Here is a 22,735-nt window from a genome sequence, read left to right on the forward strand (position 1 = left end):
ACGATAACAGCATCAGTGTGTGGAGAATAATGTGGGTTGTGTTAGCTTCTGATGTGACTGACCTGAGCTCAAATCCGCCTTTTTCTGAACTCATTCTTGTCTCTTGCATATCAGCTTAAAGAGGGATTTGTTTTAAATTTACAAAACGTTCGAAAAGTGGAAATAAGGCATCAAACGTGTATTTACTAGTGGAAAAAAAGTAAAGTCTGTGAAAAGCAAGATTTTAAAGTTGTTTATTTGTCTATGTGGTGTTTTTAATGCTGAAACACCTCCATTGTAGTCTTGAGTTTCTTTCGGGAACAAACACGTCAAAAATATTCCTCTTTATAATCTATCCATCATCCATCCATCCATCCATCCATCCATCCATCCATCCATCCATCCATCTATCTATCCATCCATCATCCATCTATCTATCTATCTATCTATCTATCTATCTATCTATCTATCTATCTATCTATCTATCCATCCATCCATCGATCCATCCATCTGTCTATCTATCTATCTATCTATCTATCTATCTATCTATCTATCTATCTATCCATCCATCCATCGATCCATCCATCTGTCTATCCATCTATCTATCTATCTATCTATCTATCTATCTATCTATCTATCTATCTATCTATCTATCCATCCATCCATCCATCGATCCATCCATCTGTCTATCCATCTATCTATCTATCTATCTATCTATCTATCTATCTATCTATCTATCTATCTATCTATCTATCTATCTATCTATCTATCCATCATCCATCCATCTGTCTGTCTGTCTATCTATCTATCTATCCATCCTTCCATTCATCCATCTATCCATCCATCCATCTATCTGTCTATCCATCTATCTATCTATCTATCTATCTATCTATCTATCTATCTATCTATCTATCTATCTATCTATCTATCTATCTATCTATCTATCTATCTATCTATCGATCCTTCCATTCATCCATCTATCCATCCATCCATTTTTCTATCTGTCTATCCATCCATCCATCCTTCCATCTATCTATCTATCTATCTATCTATCTATCTATCTATCTATCTATCTATCTATCTATCGATCGATCGATCTATCGATCGATCTATCTATCCATCCATCATCCATCCTTCCATCTATCCATCTATCTATCTATCTATCTATCTATCTATCTATCTATCTATCTATCTATCTATCTATCTATCTATCTATCCATCATCCATCCATTTGTCTTTCTGTCTATCTATCTATCTATCTATCCATCCTTCCATTCATCCATCTATCCATCCATCCATCTATCTGTCTATCCATCTATCTATCTATCTGTCCGTCCGTCCGTTCGTCCGTCCGTCCGTCCGTCCGTCCGTCCGTCTGTCTGTCTATCTATCTATCTATCTATCTATCTATCTATCTATCTATCTATCTATCTATCTATCTATCTATCTATCTATCCTTCCATTCATCCATCTATCTATCCATCCATCTATCTGTCTATCCATCCATCCTTCCATCTATCTATCTATCTATCTATCTATCTATCTATCTATCTATCTATCTATCTATCTATCTATCTATCGATCCTTCCATTCATCCATCTATCCATCCATCCATCTTTCTATCTGTTTCTTTCTATCAATCTATCAATCTATCTATCGATCGATCGATCTATCCATCCATCATCCATCCTTCCATCCATCCTTCCATCCATCCATCCATCTATCTATCTATCTATCTATCTATCTATCTATCTATCTATCTATCTATCTATCTATCTATCTATCTATCTATCTATCTATCTATCTATCTATCTATCTATCTATCTATCTATCTATCGATCCTTCCATTCATCCATCTATCCATCCATCCATCTTTCTATCTGTCTATCCATCCATCCTTCTATCTATCTATCTATCTATCTATCTATCCATCATCCATCCTTCCATCCATCCTTCCATCCATCCATCTATCTATCGATCGATCGATCGATCTATCTATCCATCCATCATCCATCCTTCCATCCATCCTTCCATCCATCCATCCATCTATCTATCTATCTATCTATCTATCTATCTATCTATCTATCTATCTATCTATCTATCTATCTATCTATCCATCCATCCATCCATCCATCCATCCATCCATCCATCCATCCATCCATCTATCATATACAACTTCAAAACTTTGTTAACCTAACATCCAAAATGTATCTTTGCTTTTCTAGTTTTAGTCATCCATCATACGCAGAATAAAGGGGCGGAGCCTGGTTGAGTTAGTTAGTAGTGTGTTAAACTGGCGGTTGTGGTAAATTAGGGGCGGAACATTTCCCAAACACACTTGACCAATCACAACACACTGCTCCAGCCGACCAATCAGAGCACAGTGTGCTTTCAGAAGGAGGGGCTTCATAGAGACAGGAAGTACTTACTGACAGACTAGGAAGAGAGGAGCCGCAACAATGGAAAATATGAGGAAAAATGCAAAATGCAATATCAGGCCCTCTTTATATTGTTTAAAACTGTTGTTGAAGGAAAGAAGCAGGTCAATGGATCAATGGAGAGGTTCTAGATATCAGAGGAATGAAGGGGAGGGATGATGGGAGGAGAGAGATTTGGGAACGGCTCCACAGCCACAGCTTGATTCTCTCACAAAGGGTCATTAGTGAAGTAATTAACGCGTGCCGGGGTGCCCTGGGGCTCGTGTGCCGACTGTGAGCAATGACTACTAATGACATAAAGCAGTCTTCCACAGAGCAAAGCCTCAAGAAATACTTCCACACACGACATCGCAAAATAATCCTGTTTCATTAGAGACACAGACAAACATATTTCACAGATGCCTCACGTTATACATGGCGTTTATCTCGCCGGATCTTTCCAGATGATTAAAACTAAGGTATTATGTTATTAATAGTCATGAGATAAAATGGTGCGGAACTGCCTAACGTTCTGTAAAACATTAGCAGTTCCTTCCCACAGATCTTTACTCCAAACCTCATTGCAAATTCAGGATTGAACCGCGTTTTCCCAGCGGCAGAACGCTAACCAAGCCGTATCTGCCGGTTCATTCGTTCCAATCCCGTTTCTTTCATGTTCACGGCACTGAGACCGCAAGTACAACTCCAATCGCTTTAAATGGGGAAACATCAAATTCTCCAAAGCTGTTCACCAATCTTGCATCAAGATTGGCTCGTTAATTATTATTAACTTATTCCGCCATATTGTGCGTTATATTTTCTCCAAATCATTAAAGGAGTAGTTCACTTTTAAAAAAACTTGTGTTTATAATTTACTCACCCCCATGTCATTCAAGATGTCCATGTCTTTCTTTCTTCAGTGGAAAAGAAATTAAGGTTTTTGATTTTTCTTCATATAATGGACTTCAATGGGGTCCAAACGGTTCCAGGTCCAAATGACACTTTCAGGAAACTGCAAACTGTTGAAAGGGCTTTAAATGATTGCAGACGATGAATAAGGGTCTTATCAAGCGAAACGAGCGCTCATTTAAGAATAAATAACAAAGTTTAAGTTTTATAAGCTCAAATGCTCGCCTTGCTCTGTTTTGTGTTGCGCGTTCAGTATCATGATATTTATCGAATCATGACATGAGGGTATCGTTACACCACTAATAAATACAATATAGCAGGGTCTAATCTGTGTGATCAATGTTATATCGTATCATCCAGTGCTAAAACTTGTATATTTTTTTGTCAGTTTTTCATTAAAAACGTCCAATTATGCAGAAAATATGATGGTAAATATTTAATTGATGAATTTCCAATTCAATATAACAATACAACATACAGGGTATGATTTACCGCTGAATTCAGCATATTGACACAAAATGAAAACTGCAAATCCAGCTTTCTCTGCCTGGATCCAGTTGTTTCTGTGAATTTCAGATTCATTTGCTTCTCTGTTCTGCAGCTTTCGGGAGTCTATAAATATATTTGATGAGAAATCCGAGGTGTATTTTTACACAGTGAATCTCAAAGCCTGTTTTAGATGTGTTTTTCGCAGCATTCACGCTGAAAACTGAATGTTCAGTGTTTCTGGCACTCAGTGTTTGTGTGACCGGTGACGTCACATGCATAGCCCTATATGAGTTGTGTATCTAAAGTGTTTGGTGGAAACACACGTCTGTCTGACTCTGATGCCGAAAGCGATGCACTTGAGGCCTGGAAGAACCAGAAAAGAGCAATCCTAACAAAAACCCACAAGCTCGTATGTATTCCTGAGTAATCATTCACTCTTGGATGGGTCGTGTATTAGAGTTAATGTAAAAATAATTACATTTCTTATTAATAGTCTCTGCGGCATCGGCCACAGTCTGCCGCTGTAATTGAGTTTTTGTGTCTAATGTCTTTGGGCAAGGGTTACCATTATTACTCTTACCATTATTAATCACAGGATATAAACTTTTACAGTGGCATACAGCTTCAGATGTGGAGTTTCGCAAGCAAACTAATATTATTAAAACCACTAAATGTCACATTTCCCCTGCAACTTTGCTATTTGCAAATAATTGATATAATAATTCTTCCAGATAAAAAATGTTGACGTTAATGAACGTTACCCAAGGCTGAGACAAAATCACAGACTTACCAGACAGGAGGAACATGTTATTGCTCAAAAATGCAGTCCTTATCTCTCCTTCAGACCTAAAAATTGGATAATTATTTAGACAAATATTAAAAAATTTCACATCTAAAACAGGAAAGAGCTTTGAGATTGATTACGCAATGGATCTGGAATGAATTAACTCACATTAAACTTGGTATCTTGTAAAGTGTGATAATCATTAAGGTTGGCTGCATTAAAGGGATAGTTCACTTTGAAATTAATTTTTGATATGTTTTATCTTACCTCAAGGGCATCCAAGATGCAGGTGTCTTTGTTTCCACAGTATTTTCAATTTTGATATTTTTAGGTCAAACCGTTCTTGTCTGTCAGTCATATAATGGAGGTCTATGGTCACCACCTCAAAGAGCATGCACAGAGAAGTCCAAATTAAACATGATTTAATGACTCGTAAAAAACGATATAAACACTGTTTGTTTTCTCACACAAACCGCTCGTTTCGTGTCTTAGGCCATCAGTGTGTTCTTACATTTACGAGTCATTAAATCATGTTTAATTTGGACTTCTCTATGCATGCTCTTTGAGGTGGTGACCATAGACCTCCATTATATGACTGACAGACAACAACGGTTTGACCTAAAAATATCAAAGTTGATACTACTGCGGAAACAAAGATGGATTAATACATTTATAAATTAAATAGATAAATTAATAAATTTTTAGCTAACTGTGATTTGTATATATGGCATTTCTAAAACCCATAACTTAACATAAGATCTCTCTACAATATAATGTGCATTTTCTGTAAAGTTAAAAGCGCTATACAATTTTGACTTCCTACATCTCCCTCTCTCTGTAATCTCTTATATATATATATATATATATATATTAGGGCTGTGTGTGCTGTATATAATTATTTTGTATATATAAATACACACACATGCATGTATATATTTAAGAAAATGTGTTATTCATATATAAAATATTTATATTTATATAATATAGATTATGTATTTATATATATATACAGAATTTAAGCGCAAATAATTCTTAAATATATACATGCATGCATAGGTATTTATATATACAAAATAATTATATACAGCACACACAAATATATTATGTAAACACAGACTTTTATTTTGGATGCGATTAATCGCAATTAATTTTTGCACAGCCCTAATATATATATATATATATATATATATATATATAAAGAGTTCAGATGCAAAAGCCTCTAAGTGCCATTTGAAATTTTCTTCTAAAATTATATTTTTTTATCAAGCTTGTATATTTAAGTTCAGTAATTTCACTTAAATGACAATTAATAGGTAATCTTCATTATCATTTAAGTGAAATTACTGAACTTAAATATACAAGCTTGATAAAAAATATCATTTTAGAAGAAAATTTCAAATGGCACTTAGAGGCTTTTGCATCTGAACTCTTCATATATATATATATATATATATATATATATATTTATATATATTTTTTTTCTTATATGTGGAGAGTTTTCATGGCATCTGTTTGTATATAGTTCAGTGAGCCTTGATTTGTATCTCGTATATTAACTCAAAATAAAAAATATTGATTGCAAAAAAAAAAGCGCTATACAAATAATAGTGAATTGAATGTGAGGTTATCTGAGACTTGTGCACTTGCTCTCCATTTCTTGTCATTAATGTCTATGAGAAACTATTGAGATGTTATAGTGATGAATCGTCTTTCCTATGGGATGAGCGACAGTATCACGTTATTATTAGTATCACAGACTTCGCCATTAAGGGAATGATTAAGGCCAACTTAAGCAACATCCCGATGTGTGTTTTCCCATTGGCATGTGATCAAATTTGTTGCTTATTTTTTTGTGTACAAGACACAGAAAGCGCACATAGCGGAGAGCGGGTAACACTGAATGTGAGAGGGCAAACCCAGCATGCATCTGCCTCAGGGGAGAGTCACTGTTTACACACACAAAGCAAAAAATCAAATCAAACACACCAGGATTAATTATACTTAAACAGATCCGACCGTGCGTGTACGGTTTAGCAGGCTTTTGTATCTGTGGACTATTTTCTCATCATTGGTTTTATCTCACAGCTTGTGGAGAATATGATTGAGCAATCCAGGGTTATTTTTAGCTGGCCAATGATTTGCCTGAAGCGCCCTTTGTGTGTGTGTGTGTGTGTGTGTGTGTGTGTGTGTGTGCTATTTAACAATAGAACTTTGGAATTACGCTTTTTTTGTCTCCTCTTTGTATTTTTAGAGCCAGAAAGCAAAATTAACACTCGCAAAGTGCCAAACGAGAGGGAAATTTATATACATTATACATACAGCAAAATAGCACATTGTGACTTTCACATTGAATATTCCTTCCATCAATCCACCAAAACTAAAGTATAGACAAGTACTTAAAATCCCCCTGTAGTCAATAATAATAATAATGTATTCCACACTAAAACTCATCTTTGATCACCAAAATTAAATATTTAAACGTTTTTTCAATTAACAAAATTCTTCATGCCTTAAAATAGCTTGAATGTAACTCGACACCCTTGCCTCATTTAGTATACGTGGAATATGCAAATGAGCCCCGCCTCCACTCACTCACTCAGAGATCCACTGGTTGACGATCACACGTTGATCTGATTGGTTATAAGGTGGTTTGTGATGTCAGAAACACCAGCGATTTCAAAGTGTGTTTTTGAGACTGTCTTTGGTTCACTGCAGTTTTAAGGAGGAAATACTCAGCAATGCTGTTCACTTATCAACGCACACATGTGTCTTAAAGGAGTAGCCTAGTCCACTTTTAAAAAACTTCTGCTGATAATTTACTCGCCCCCATGTCATCCAAGATGTCCATGTCTTTCTTTCTTCAGTCGAAAAGAAATTAAGGTTTTTGATGAAAACATTCCAGGATTTTCTCCATATAATGGACTTCAATGGGGTCCAAACGGTTCAAGGTCCAAAAACTTTGGACCTTGTTTTCAGTGCAAACTGCAAACTGTTCAAAGGGCTTTAAACGACACCAGACGATGAATAAGGGTCTCAAGCGAAACGAGCGCTCATTTAATAAAAAAATATAACAAAGTTTAAGTTTTATAAGCTCAAATGCTCGCCTTGCTCTGTTCTGTGATGCGCGTTCGTGACTCTCCTGTTCGAACTCTTTAATCAAAATGAACGAATCTTTTCCCAAGTCAACTCGTTCATTTGGTCCGTTGGATGAACCAAATGATACGAAAAAAGATTTGTTCATTTTGATGAACGAGTTCAAACAGGAGAGTCACGAACGCGCATCACAGAACAGAGCAAGGCGAGCATTTGAGCTTATAAAACTTTGTTATTTATTTATTAAATGAGCGATCGTTTCGCTTGATAAGACCCTTATTCATCGTCTGGAATCGTTTAAAGCCCTTTGACGCTGCACTGAAACTCTCATTTGGACCTTGAACCGTTTGGACCCCATTGAAGTCCATTATATGAATGTTTTCATCAAAAACCTTCATTTCTTTTCGACTGAAGAAAGAAAGACACGGACATCTTGGATGACATGGGGGTGAGTAAATTATCAGCAAAAGTTTTTTCAAAGTGAACTACTCCTTCAAAGCATATTAAAAAGACACATAAAGCTGGATTGTTTCACCACAGGGGCACTTTAAAATATAAAATACAAAAAAAATCCATGGCTGGTAAATTTTCCTAATTCTCCCGGCATCAGCAGATGGTGCAAAAAGCTACTTTTAGTCTGTATCTACAGCAAAAACAACAGATAAATATTGCTCAATTTGCAAGGGACCCTGATAAATCTGCAAGCATGACTGGATCTGAGATCATTCTCTGGGAATATATTGTTTGTTTGGTAGCGAGGCATTTTTAGCTGAGAAACCGCTTCTCAAAACTGCTGTCGAGTCACACATATCGCGCTATAAATAGATTTAAGATTTTTAAAAAGCAGAACGAGTGTCTAGAGCTTGACGGCATGACTTTAAATGACTTCCTGTTCATCTTTAAGTTGAGTTCAGTGTCAGATTCTTCCAGTTAACTGCACACACACGTGACGTACACAGTATGGGAAGCATCATTGACCGTTCGACTGGGTTTATTTTGGACCAAACTCACTCCGGGCAACAGTTTGTGTTGGTTTATATGACGGCGAGAGTGTCTGTCTCTCTGGGACAGTTGCGTCTCATTCATCAAACCAGTTTAACCAGGTCCAAGTCCCTGACTGTGTTCGGATAACAACTTACTAACTTTATACAGAATGCCTTTAGCATGCATCATCACAATACATGCATCTCAATTATTTTCTTCTCCAGTAATTCTATATTGTTAGTGTTATTAAAATTAACACTTTACTTTCATGTATAATGCATTATAAAGGTATTCATAATGTACATTGTATCTATTCCTAACAAAAAATAATGTTTTAATGCATTATAATTTCTAAAGGTGTTCAATGAATAGATAATATTATTATATAAATGTGGCTACAATTATTCATGAGAACAAGGCATAATTAATGCATTCAAATACTTTAAACTGTAAATAAAGGCTTCAAATATAGTGTTTTCCACATTCGTGTACATAATTATGACATATATAAAGTTTTCTGCGTTTAAGTGACTTAAAATAACAATAAATTTGTTTTCTTATCGCATTGGCATAGTACAATCTAACTTTTTTTTTTTTTTTTTTTTAGAAAACAAGACTTTAATATTTGACATTATTTTGCTTTTAAGGGAAGTGTATCTTGATTTGAGATTGTTTAGATATTTGTACTGGTCCTACGAAAATCATTTTCACAGAAATAGAGGTTTTAGCAGAAACTGCATTGCATTGTTTTTCTATTTAGATAATCTGGGTATTTCATGCATGCTTATAAAAATGCACAAAGCGTTTGTGTAGTCAGCATGCTATTCAAGTCATTCAAACATGTAAACAACGCTCATTATAGAATCAATTCACAAATGTTATCTTCAAAATGTGTGCTATTAAACCATATGTACCTCTTGTCCTCTCATTGAGACCTGTGTGTGTGTGTGTGTTTTCCCCCAGTCTTGCGCTCTCATTAGCATATGACCGTCTGGATTGCGTTGAGAGACTGATCTGATGTGTTGTTGCACAGCTGGGCGATTCTGACACTTTCTGTCTGTTATGTTGCACGTCTCCTCTCTCTTTTCCCATTATGCCCAGACAAGACTTTAGATTAAAATGGGGGAAAATGTTCCTCCCACTTCCAAATGTGTGGTCACTCAGCCTATCTCATTACAGCCAGAGCGGGGCGTGACTGGGCTGTCAGAAAAGCTCTTGTGTAAAAGACTCTCATCGCACGTCCAGATAAACAATCACATTTAATTGGATATTTCACCAGGCCCATTAAATCATAGACAAGGTCAGTCAGGCACAGTTGCTAACGCGAGCCGTGCTTCAGTACATCGCAAACAAACTAGCTAATCCTCCCGGAGAAAAGTGCATTGGGAAACAACAAACTGTTTGACTGTCCAGTGCCTAAAAATACATATAGGGGTTATATTAAATATTCATGAATTAGTGGCATTATGATTTTAATGTTGATTTATAAAGTGATTCACATCTTTAAAACATGCTCTATACTTTCATGTCTATTGTACAATAAAAATATAATAAATAAATACTTTTTTTTTAAATCACAGAAGCCTTTGCTTGCCATTTTTATATATCACATTTTTTATTTTACTTTTTAATTTTCTTTTAAAAAAACCCAATATAAAATAATTTAAAAAATAAATAAACATAAATAAATAAAATAAAATAAAAATAAAATAAACAAGAACATAATATAAATACATGATTGAAATAAAAATATTATAATTAATGTTTTATATATATATATATATATATACATTTTTTCTTTAAATTTTATTAAAATATATATATAAAATAATATTAATAAAATAAAAAATAAACAAGAACATAAAAATTGTTTTATTTATCTTTTAAAATAATAAAATAAAAAACAAAATAATAATTAAATTTTTTTTTTTTAATAATAATTAAAAAAAAATAATAATAGTCAAATGTTTTGTTTTAAAAATCCTAGAAGCCTCTGGCATTTTTCATGTTTAAATGTTTTTCGAAAATATACACATATATAATTAAAAAAAAAAAATACTTATAGAAGCCTCTGCTTGACATTTTTCTTATAGTTAAATGTTTTGAAAAAATTATAAAATAATTTATCCTCATGCATACTGAAAATTAAATATTCGTCCCTTTTCGAATTGCGACGTATATCTGAGTGAAACGGTTTGTGTTATGAAACCAACAATGTATTTTGCCTTTGGCTAATTAATTGGATCGTAAGAAGTTGGGTTCTGAATGCCAGTTTGCAGACAGTTGTGTGCACGGATAAATCACTTATAATAAACACGGTAATAATCTGAAAAAAAAATAGTAAATTTTGATTTAAAATATTCCTACCTATGCATCGCAACGTCTGTTTAGCTAAAACTACGTTACATAAAAAGAAGGATTTCTCATCAGAATGCTGTGTGTGTGTGTGTGTGATGTGCTGTTCTCACCCATGTGTGTCCTCCGGCAGTTGGGATCTAAACGCCAGTTTGCAGACAGTTGTGTGCACGGATAAATGATTTATAATAAAATCTGTAATAATCTGTAGAAAGAGAGAGAGAGAATTGTCAAATTTGATTTTGTGGTGACTTTAAATATTCCTTCTTGTACTTGACATCACTAACCCTAAAATTTGCATAAACCACGCCCCCAGGAACGCAATTTATAGATGATCATGACAGAATATGCTAATCAATGACTAGAAGATAACGACGCATAAGCTTCATCAATTCATCAACTAATCATTCAGAAATGTCCTGTTGCTTCTACAAGTTGTCACTTCTTCTTGAGTCTCTCCATCTTTGTTTGAACATAAATTTTCAGTGCATGTGTGTGTGTGTGAGGTCAAACGACAGGCTCTCTTGAAGCTCCACCCCCTGTGCCGGGAGCAGCAGCTCATTTGCATTTAAAGGGACACACACAAAAAAATGACAATTTTAACATGCTTAAAATCTGGTAATGACAATTAAAGTTAAAGTAAATAAGGTCTGGTAATGACAATTTTAACATGCAAAAAATGACATTTATTTAACATAAAAATATCTGTGGGGTATTTTGAGCTAAAACTTCACACACACACTCTGGTGACATCAGAGACTTATTTTACATCTTGTGAAAAGGGCATTATGCCACCCCTTCAAAAAGAAGCATTTCTCGTGTGTGATGCGCTGTTCTCACGTGTGTGTGTCCTCCAGCAGATGGGACGTCGACGCTGTGTGTGTCCTCGGTGAGAGAGCTGCCGTCTCAGCTTCAGGATCTCTACCAGCAGGGCTTCGTTCTGAGCGCTGTGCACCCGTTCGTTCACCCGTGTGGACCCGAGCCCGCCAGCGTCCAGCGCCAGCTCTACCGGGCCGTGCTCATCAGAGTCTCCGACAGGTGGGGTCACGACACACACACACGACGGGAACATGAACTCCGCAGGTGCTGCTGACATTTACTACAGGGGTCATTTCTGTCAGGACCACTATCGACAAATACCATTGACAATTAGCATATAGTTTGGATTGGCGGTGTGGTTCATGGCTCATCAGACATTAAAGGGGTCATGAACTGGCTTTACATTGTTGTCTGAGGTCAACTTATGACATTTGCTTGGTTTTTACATTCAAAAACATCAAAATAGGCTATTTTGTACCCAAGTTTTGAGCCTAGCTGAAAAACGCTGGGTTTTTATGGGCGTCTCGCACTGTGAGTGGATAACAGTTTTGCATATTATAATGAGTTTCATCTATGTTTATTTAGCTATGCGTGTAATGCGCGAATCGGTGGGCGGGGCTAAACCGGCCGTGTTGAAGTAGGCGTCGATCTTCTTCTGTGGGGGTGGGGTTTTATCCTCTTTGTCGTCATAGTTCCCCACGAGTCGTTTGCTGAAAAAAGCTTTTATTGGACTAACATTTCAGTTCTGAAACTTACAGGATATTCTCATAATATGATGAAACGCTCTTGGAAAATTTGATTTCTCAGTTCATCACCCCTTTAAAAGCTGAATTTCCACCAGTAGAAGTCAATATCAGAGTCACTTTATGTCTCCATTTAAAACAACAACAATTGACCAATGTGCTGTACATCGCATCAATATAAAAGAAATAAAAACAAATAGCAGACGATAAACAGATGACATGCCACTGACTGTATCATCGATTAAAAGCTATTTCAAACAAATAAGCCTTCAGTTTTGATTTAAAATTTCACACAATAGTTGTTTCAACCCAACTTTGGGTCAAATTTGGCCAAATCCAGCCATTGGGTTAAATTTTCAAATTACATTTTTAACCCAACATTTGGGTTTGTCCACATCTGACCCAAAATTGGGTTGAAACAACCCAGCATTTTTTAGTGTACTCGCCTTCTGATACCAACCGGCAGACTAAAAAGTCCATCCACTTTGCGGCCAATTACAGTACAGATGATCACAGACGTACAGACCACAATGTCATGTAAAAACACAACCTGTGATTGGTTGCTGTGCATGTCATTCACACAGTGGTCAGTATAAACCACACACGCTTTACAGTCTGTCACACAGAGTTGGTGAATGTTAAAGAGCGGTTCGATAATCCTCCGGCAAAACAGTGGCAGCGACTCAAAGTCACATCCACTCCCTGCCGGCGGCTCTGCTGGACCACACACACACACACACACACACAGTCCAGAGTGGCCTGGCTATAGTGGCGGAGTAAAGGGCACACACACACACACACACACACAGTCCAGAGTGGCCTGGCTATAGTGGCGGAGTAAAGGGCACACACACACACACACACACACAGTCCAGAGTGGCCTGGCTATAGTGGCGGAGTAAAGGGCACACACACACACTCACCACAGGCAGCTGCCACAATCACTTGTGTGTTTAACGATCTAAGCGCATGGTCTAAAGCTCACGGCACTAGTGCACTTTGTGTGTCCGAATCCACTTTTGCTAGTTTAACGACGGGAGAAATGGTCGGCGCTCCCGGTGCACGGTCTAAAAGTGTCGTCTCTGTTCTCTTAATGAGTAACGGGTGTGTTTTGGGCACGGTTGCCAACTATTTTCTAAGGAAAGTAGCTAAGGCCTTCCCTAAAGTCGCTAAATGTCGCTAGATTACGTCATACGCTAATTAGCATATTAATTACGTCATCACGTCGTACTTGCGTCCTGTCAGCCTAGTGCGTTTTCTCACTAAATTAATGCTCTATTATAGCTGAAAGTCAAATAAAGCTGTTTTCATTTCCTATCTTTTTTGTTGCCAGACAATAGAACGAGTAGCTATAATATAGTGAATGATTACATTTTTTATAGGCCTACGTGGAACATTATCTGAATCGAGAGAGAAGCGGATGAACTCTGATAGGTAGTGTTACGGTTACAAGCACAAGAAAAGAAATAAAGTGAAAATGATCAAACTAAATTGTTTAAATATAAAACAAAAGAAAAGCAGGTAAGTGATAAGTCCGTGGAAAAACAGCTCAGCGGCCGTGCGCTCCTCTCAGCCAATCACTGAACAGGGGAGACGCAGCGAGAGAGAGTGACGACGCTCGCAGGACAGTACTGGCAACATTTGAAGGTTACTGAGGTTTGTCTAAAAGTCGCTAATCGCTTTTTTGAAAAAATGTCCCTAAAGGGGTCTGAAAAGTCGCTAAAAATAGTGACAAAGTCGCTAAGTTGGCAACACTGGTTTTGGGCGTAACGTGCGATAAACCAATCAGAGTCTCTTCTCCCATTCCCTTTAAAAGCCAGTTGCGCTCGCGCCGCGGCGGATTCGCTATTCACATGACGGCATTTGATAGTGGAAAAACTGAACAGAGCGCAAATGGATCTGCTCGTGCATGAGGTTAACCTCTTAACTGTCACCTCCCTTTTTTGGAAATGCTCATTTCAAACTTAAATGGTTGTAACTCAAGATTGCTTTGGAATATAGACGTAAGATTGGTCTCGTTTTAAAGAAGACACTTGGCAGATTTTTCTCGAAGTGAAATAAATTAAGAAAGTGAAACAGAACAAAAGTTATATACGTTTGAGTTTATAGAAATGTACAATGTAAAAAAAAAATAATTATTCACATTTTATATAAAATATATATTTTCAAAACCTGGGCTACTCTAAAACTGCAGAAAAATCAAAGCCAAAAATCTGAACAAGTTGTGTTTCAAATTTTAGGTTGATATCTCAAAAAATGAACTTTCAGTGAGATTTAGTTTGGGCGCAGTACTGAACGCTTCCACTAGGGCACAACCAGACTCCATTACAGCCCATATAAGGGCGCCTCCATTTCCATGTGTGTTTTGAGTGATATGAACCATTATTTTCACAAATTTCACACAATTTATGAAGTAGAAATCCTATTCAGAAGTAGTATATGGGAAGTTTGGCAGATTTTGATATGAATTCAACCTCTAGGAATCACATACAAAGAACACGCATGCGCGTTAATGGTGAATTTATTATTTTTTTTGGTAATATTTAAAACATTTTCAGACCTTTTTTTTCTAAAATAATTGAATGGATGCTATCTGTGAACCCTTGGCATTAAATCAAACTGAGGTTTCTAACTTTTTTCATGATTTTTCATGTTCATCGCTATTTCAAAATAAAGGTCTGAACACGCTTTATGAGTATGAAAATATTGATAAATTATGGCTCCTGTGTAAATTATTTTGAAAATCAGTCACCAAATATGGAAACTAGAGATTGTAAGCTTTCAAATGATATATAGTTTGTTAATATTACTTAAGGTCTTTTCTAAGATATTATTGTTTTAAAAATATAATGGCAAGCGTCCCACCTGTGAGTTAAAGCTGTGTGTGTGTGTGTGTGTGAGGTTAAAGCGCAAGCAGATCATCTACGAGACAATCCAGATTCCACCATATCTTTATGTACACGATAATAATCTTTTACATTGTAATCCTTTTATTTTTAATATCACGACACACAGTGTCCAGACCAGCTGCGGTGGCAGCGTAAAGGGCACACACACACACACACACACACACACACACCACAGGCAGCTGCCACAATCACACATGTGAAGTTTGAGTCTCTAGGCATGTGTCTGACCCTGTTGACCTCTAAGGGGAGATTCCCTGGGTGATGTTTTTTTTCTTATTTTATATTAAACAGATGAAAAGCATAAAGCAAATTTAGTTTGACGTTCAGCGTTGTGGACATGATGCCGAACCCCCGGCCTCTAGTGTTTTAGGAGCCCATTTTTCGGTTTAAATGCACATAAAGGCTCCAGATAAGCATGGAAGATGTGGCTTCTGATGCTGGACAGTGACGACACACTCATTGCACCAGAAATCCTGAAACACATTCCTGGCAAAATAGGCTTTAATATAAAAACCAAGAAGGAAGAAGTCCTCTGTATATCAGTGTTGATCTTTTCTATGGTCTTGCTGTATGTGTGAAGCAGCCCTGCGTGAGGGACATGATGAACATTACACACCTCAGCGCACGTCAGGATGAACTCTCGGCACGACCTCTCCTCATGCTCCGGCGTCACGCACTGAAAAGCAAGAATGTTCATGCAAAAACTCATTATTAAAGTCATATACACACTCCGTCGCTCATCTTAAAGGAACAGCTGATCCAACAAGTCCTTGTAGACACTCATAGTGATCGCGAACATCAAATAAAATCACTCAAGATTTGCTGTGCTTTTGTAGAAATATTTATATATCATTTAAATATATATATTTATTTTAGTCATAAAAATGTATTTTGTAACTGTAGCTTATTAAATAAAATAATAATAAAAAACTATTTTAAAAATACGGTAACACTTTACAATAAGGTTCATTAGTTAACATTAGTAAATGCATTAACTAACATGAACTAACGATGAGCAATGCATTAGTTACAGTGTTTATTAATGTTTGTTAATGTTAGTTAATACAAATCCAGCTGTTCATTGTGCGTTCATGTTAGTTCACAGTCCATTAACTAATGTTAACTAATACAACCTTTGATTTTAATAACTTATTAGTAAATGTTGGAATTAATATTAACTAAGATTAATAAATGCTGAAGAAGTATTGTACACATATTGTACATGTTAACTAATGTAGTTAACTAATGTTAACTAATGAACCTTATTGTAAAGTGTTACCAAAAATACCTTAAGAATCATTGACAATAAATAATAAAAAAATGTATGTATACTGTAGTTTCAATCATGCTGACCAAGGCTGCATTCAGTAAATTTAAAGTTGCTATTCTCTATGTGATTATATAGTAAAGTGTAATTTATTCCTGTGATTTTCAGCATCATTACTCCAGTCTTCATGGTCACATGATCCTTCAGAAATCACTTTAATATGATGATTTGATGCTTAAGAAACAAAAAAAATGCATTTATTTAAAACAGAGTCTTTTGTAACATAATAAATGTCTTTCCTGTCACTTTTGATCAGTTTAAGGTCTTTAAATAAAAAAATAACGAAACTTTTAAATGAGAGTCAGTGTTAATTTAAATATTCTAGAATGAATACACACACATACGTGTTACTTCATTATTTATTGTCAAGTGTTTTTAAACTAAATGTAACCTGGAACAACACATTTACTCGAGCATGAATGAGATTTAAGCATGGAGGTGAACATTTGTAGTAAATAGTGTGTCTTATCCTCACACAAAGCAATCAAATGAAGAAGATTTGTAGTCATATAGACCACTTTTATAGTTTTTGTTTTGTTTTTGGGAGATAGCAGTGTGAATATATTTTCCTGAAGTTTTTCTATTGCAATGCAATCCATCGAAGAAAGAAAGTTTGTTACAACGTAAAGTAACAACGTAAGTTGTTACAACGTAAATATTGATAGTTTTTCCTTTAAAGGAGTAGTTCACTTTAAAAAAAACTTCTGCTGATAATTTACTCACCCTTATGCCATCCAAGATGTCCATGTCTTTCTTTCTTCGGTCGAAAAGAAATTAAGGTTTTTGATGAAAACATTCCAGGATTTTCTCCATATAATGGACTTCAATGGGGTCCAAACGGTTCAAGGTCCAAATGAGAGTTTCAGTGCAGCTTCAAAGGGCTTTAAACGACACCAGACGATGAATAAGGGTCTAATCAAGGACCCTTCGAGTCATGACTCGAAAAAGGATTCTTTCATTTTGACGAACGAGTTCGAACAGGAGAGTCATCACAGAACAGAGCAAGGCAAACATTTGAGCTTATAAAACTTAAACTTATTTATTTATTTTTGAGATGAGCGCTCGTTTCGCTTGATAAGACCCTTATTCATCGTCTGGAGTCGTTTAAAGCCCTTTGAAGCTGCACTGAAACTCTCATTTGGACCTTGAACCGTTTGGACCCCATTGAAGTCCATTATATGAATGTTTTCATCAAAAACCTTAATTTCTTTTCAACTAAAGAAAGAAAGACACGGACATCTCGGATGACATGGGGGCGAGTAAATTATCAGCGAAAGTTTTTTTAAAAGTGAACTACTCCTTTAACAAGTCATGTTTCATGCATGATGTGCAAAGACTTCTGTTTGTCTTCAAGAGGCCGAGAGCAAAACAAAACGAAAGAAGATCAGACTTGGATTGCGTCACGTGTGTGTAGATGTGCGCGCGTTGGGAGGAATCATAGTATCGTGACGGCTGCCAACCTTTGATGCTTTATCTTTGGCGTCTGTCACTGTGGAGACAGTTCCTCGCATCAGCGTCGGCCCTGAGGGACAAACCTGCGGAGAAAAGAAAGAGAGAGGCGAGATATCAAACAGGGCACAGCTCTACTCCTCCCCTGCCAATCCCAGAAATCAGCGGAGAGAGAGGAAACGTGCAGATGAAAGAAAACCTTCATGTGGCCATTTCTCACTCGCTCCAGAAACAAACAGACCCAAAAACGTCCAGAGGAGGAGACAAAGGGAATGAGGAGGAGGGATGAAAGAAGGGAAATCTTCTTCTAATGGTCCCAAGCTGGTCATCGCCTGGTTTAGGTTTTGGTTAAGCTAGTTAAATCCTTCCAGAGAGCTTCCTTAGAAAGAAGTAAATAGACACATATTAGAAATAGTAGACCTGATACTATAGATATATGCAGATTAGAACTTCAACAGTGATATTTTTTGATATTTTTTTATCCATATTCAGATCCTGCATCAGTATTTCAACCACTAAAATCAGCAGGACATTAACATGAAATAAACTTAATGTACTAATACACTGATATTCAATGATTCAAATCAGTATACACCTTATTGGTGATGTTTACTACATACAAAGAAAGGTTGTAACAACGTAAAGTGAGTAAATATAAATATTGATAAATTTTCCTTTAAAGGAGTAGTTCACTTTAAAAAAAACTTTTGCTGATAATTTACTCGCCCCCATGTCATCCAAGATGTCCATGTCTTTCTTTCTTCAGTCGAAAAGAAATTAAGGATTTTGATGAAAACATTCCAGGATTTTCTCCATATAATGGACTTCAATGGGGACCAAACGGTTCAAGGTCCAAATGAGAGTTTCAGTGCAGCTTCAAAGGGCTTTAAACGACACCAGACGATGAATAAGGGTCTCATCTAGCGAAACGAGCGGTCTTCAAAACAAAAACAAAGAAAGACAAAGGTACTGCTAAACCATGACCACCATGTGTTTTAAGAAAGTAAAGTACTTTATTTTTATTAACGATATTTACAGCTTATCGAAACGCTCTGTTCGTCGTCTCCAAAGATAGAAGGAATTTACGTTACCCCTCATTCAGACAAAGTCGATCGGCAAACCCTTCGTTATACTGGCGGAGGTTGTTGAAGTGCTTCAGGTCACTAACGTACATCCAACAACCGAACATTTTGACTTGCCCTCTCGTAACGTCTGCATCATTGAGCTCGGACTACAAAATCACAGCGAGAAATAATAATGGTGGATTGCTCAAAGTGTTGGACCGGTAGTCGATGTCCTTATTCGTCAGTTCCGCTGCAAATACGGTGACGCTGTGGTTCAAAAAACGTCATAGAGAACCGAAAAATCTGAACAGGTTGAAAAATATGACCAAAACAGAATATAAAGATATAAACAAAACACCTGAAGAGAATAATTTCATCTTTTCTGTACTTATAAACACTCAAAATATACAACAAAATGCATTTAAGGGCAAAAAAAGTGGATTTTGCATGATATGTCCCCTTTAAAGAAATTTAAAGTCACATTGTCAAAAGTGTTGAACAAGAAAAAAAAAAGGGACGTGTAGAGCGCCCTCAGGTGGACAAACTATACAACTCCAACACTCATGACATGGTGCATGTTTCGATAGCGTGTTTCGTCCGTTTTTATTTTTTTATTTGTGAAATATTAATTTATCGGCCATAATGACTGCCGATACCGATAGTTTGGAAAATGCCCAATATCGGCTCTATTTACGTGCACCCTTGATTCATCTTTGTGAAAGCTGTATTTTAATATTGACCCGGGCCCAGCTCTCCCACATCAGGATTATTCCCCTCCAAAACTCACTCGGAGCTCCTCCGGAAGCAAACATCAGTCGAGAAAAGCGATTTGCTGAATGTTGCTGACTATGTTTATAACTCCAAATGTCAACCGTCAAGCCACCCATGTTCAATTTTACTTACAGTTCCACTTCAGCGACGAGGGCGGGTGATTTATGCATCATTTTTTGATAATTGCAGAGCACCTCGCAGGGGTACCGGTACGGACCCGAAACCATTAAGGCCGTTACGCTTGAATAACATTATTCACGGCTCGGTAAATAAGCTGACATCAAGAAAGATGTGATACATTATTAATGCAATGATTAAAGATTGGGATACATGGTTGTTGTCATGGCAATATCACTTGCAGACCTGACGGTGCTGAATCTGACAGTGATATCGTGAGTCCTGAGGGCAAAGATAGAGAGGTGAAAACACACACACACACACACACAGGCATTCGGCAACAGTGCAACCCAGCTGTGTGTAAGATGCATGTCTGAGACAGACCTTTGAGCGAACTGAATCTGAAGGAAGTGTAGATCAGTGATGCTTTAAGCTTTTTATTCCCAGAAGCAGCACTCCCGTGAGCAAAGCTTTTCTGTCGGAGTTGCTGCTGTTTAACCCGCCGGACATTACGCCTGGAGGAGAGAAATGCAATGCCTTTTACGTGAATAGTTCATCCACAGTGGAGAAGTCTTTATTTGCTCAGCCTCGTGCTGGTGTGTGTTGCTCTCGGGAACACAAAAGGGGAATCTCGTTATACGGTTCTTTTGCATGCAACGGTTCACGGTGATCGTGTCTGAAAAGCTCAAAAAAGAAGCGTTAGTAATCAATATAACTTGAGCACTACATACTATAAACAGGTGAAACTCATAATAGCATGCAAAATTTCATTATTTCTGAAAGTATAGACTCATTACATGCAAAGTGAGATATTTCAAGCCTTTATTTTAAGTGTGCCATTAGTATAATTCTTTTAAACTAAAAATAAGAAAGTATACTTTCAGTTTATTTTTCCTGTACTTCTCAGAAGTATACTTCAAATTACACTTAAGTGTACTTATACTGAGAGAAAAGCAAGTATATTTGTCCTGTTCTTGTACTCAATCTTTTGATCCAGAAATACTTAAAAGTATAATTAAGTGTTCAAAGTATACTTGTATAAGTATTACAGTAAAAAAGTAAACTACTAGTATACCCATAAATTCACTTGCAGTACACATGAGATACATAATTATCAACTAGTTGTGCACTTACTGTTACACTTATAGTACACTTAAACGTATACTTTTATGTACTAAAAGTGGGCCATTTAGTCCCAAGCGGTACAGGTTTACTACTAGTACATAGTGACATTAGTATACTTACTACATAATGTATACTTAAAAATATACTTGAACATTACTTAAGTATACTACATAAAATAAACTTGAAATATACTTCTTTTTCGTAAGGGAAGCCGTTATTTGTTATAATTTTGATGATTATGGCTTACAGATATGAAAACAACAAAGTCAAAATTAGAATATTGTGAAAAGGTTTTCATATCTGTAAACTATTATAACAAATAAAGGCTTGAAATATCTCACTTTGAGTCTATATAATATATTAGTTTCACCCTTTAAGTTGAATTACTGGAATACATTTTTATTTGAAAAAATATTTTAAAATTTTTAATAAAAAAACATTTGCACGATATTCTAATTTTACGAGTTTCACCTGTATATATTCTCATATGCAATGAGATTAAATGGAGACCAACTGGAAAAGCTCATATTCTCAGCATCATTGCTGTCACATGATCCTTCAGAAATCACTCTTGATTTGTAGCTCAAGAAACATTTATGAGTATTATCAATGTTGAAAACTGCTTAATTCTTTGTTGAAAACTGCTTAATTCTTTTAAGGAAACACTTATTGTTTTCAGGATTTTTTGATGAATAGAAAGCATTTATTTGTAATAGAATGTTTTGTAACATTATAAATGTCTTTACTGTAATTTTCGATCAATTTAATACAAATTTATTTTCTTTAAAAACAAAAAAAATATTATTTTATTAAATTTTATCAAATATTTTTTTTATTTTATATAATAATTATATAAAAATAATTATTTTTGCAGTTTGCAGTATGAAGTGTGATCTATCTTTGTGTGTGTGTGCTTTATCACAGGAAGAACAGATGTATGACTACAGAATGCTCAGATGGTGGGAAATTGTATTTTTTTTTACATTATGAAATTAATAAACATATCAGGGGTCATGATTATTTGCAAAAAAGCATGTTTTTCCTTTTCTCGTATTGTTAATCACACTAAATTAACTTGTTAAATAGACAAGCCCTTCATTCTGCTGTTCATACGCTGCTCTGGTTTGTTTGTCTTCATGTTAAACCCAGACTGAAGATACGGTCAGGAACGAGACGAGGCGAATGTGTTCAGGCAGCAGATGGCCGTGTGTTGGCGGGAAGTGTGAATCCGTGTGTGTGTGTGTGTGTGTGTGTGTGTGACAGAGGTGAGTCAGGGCCCTGCTGTGCTGTGACTTTGTGGTTGGATGGAACTCTGGGTTAGTGTGTTTCATCTCTGTCCCAAATATCACACACACACACACACACACACACACACACACACACACACACACACACACACAC

General features: G+C 36.2%; 1 protein-coding gene across 3 annotated transcripts in view; it reads left to right on the top strand.

Moving 5' to 3' along the window:
• The window catches only part of rftn1b (raftlin, lipid raft linker 1b), a 135,365-nt gene that overhangs the window by 49,102 nt on the left and 63,528 nt on the right, over window positions 1-22,735 (top strand). For 2 of the 3 annotated variants that reach the window (XM_039688751.2, XM_039688748.2), the window contains exon 3: window positions 11,868-12,048. In XM_039688751.2, the coding sequence (XP_039544685.2) occupies window positions 11,868-12,048 (181 nt within the window). The remainder of the gene's footprint in view (window positions 1-11,867; window positions 12,049-22,735) is intronic. The other variant, XM_039688750.2, reaches the window with a different exon arrangement.

The sequence above is a fragment of the Pimephales promelas genome, chromosome 12 (genome assembly GCF_988280905.1).
Source record: "Pimephales promelas chromosome 12, fPimPro1.hap1.1, whole genome shotgun sequence".
NCBI lineage: Eukaryota > Metazoa > Chordata > Actinopteri > Cypriniformes > Leuciscidae > Pimephales > Pimephales promelas.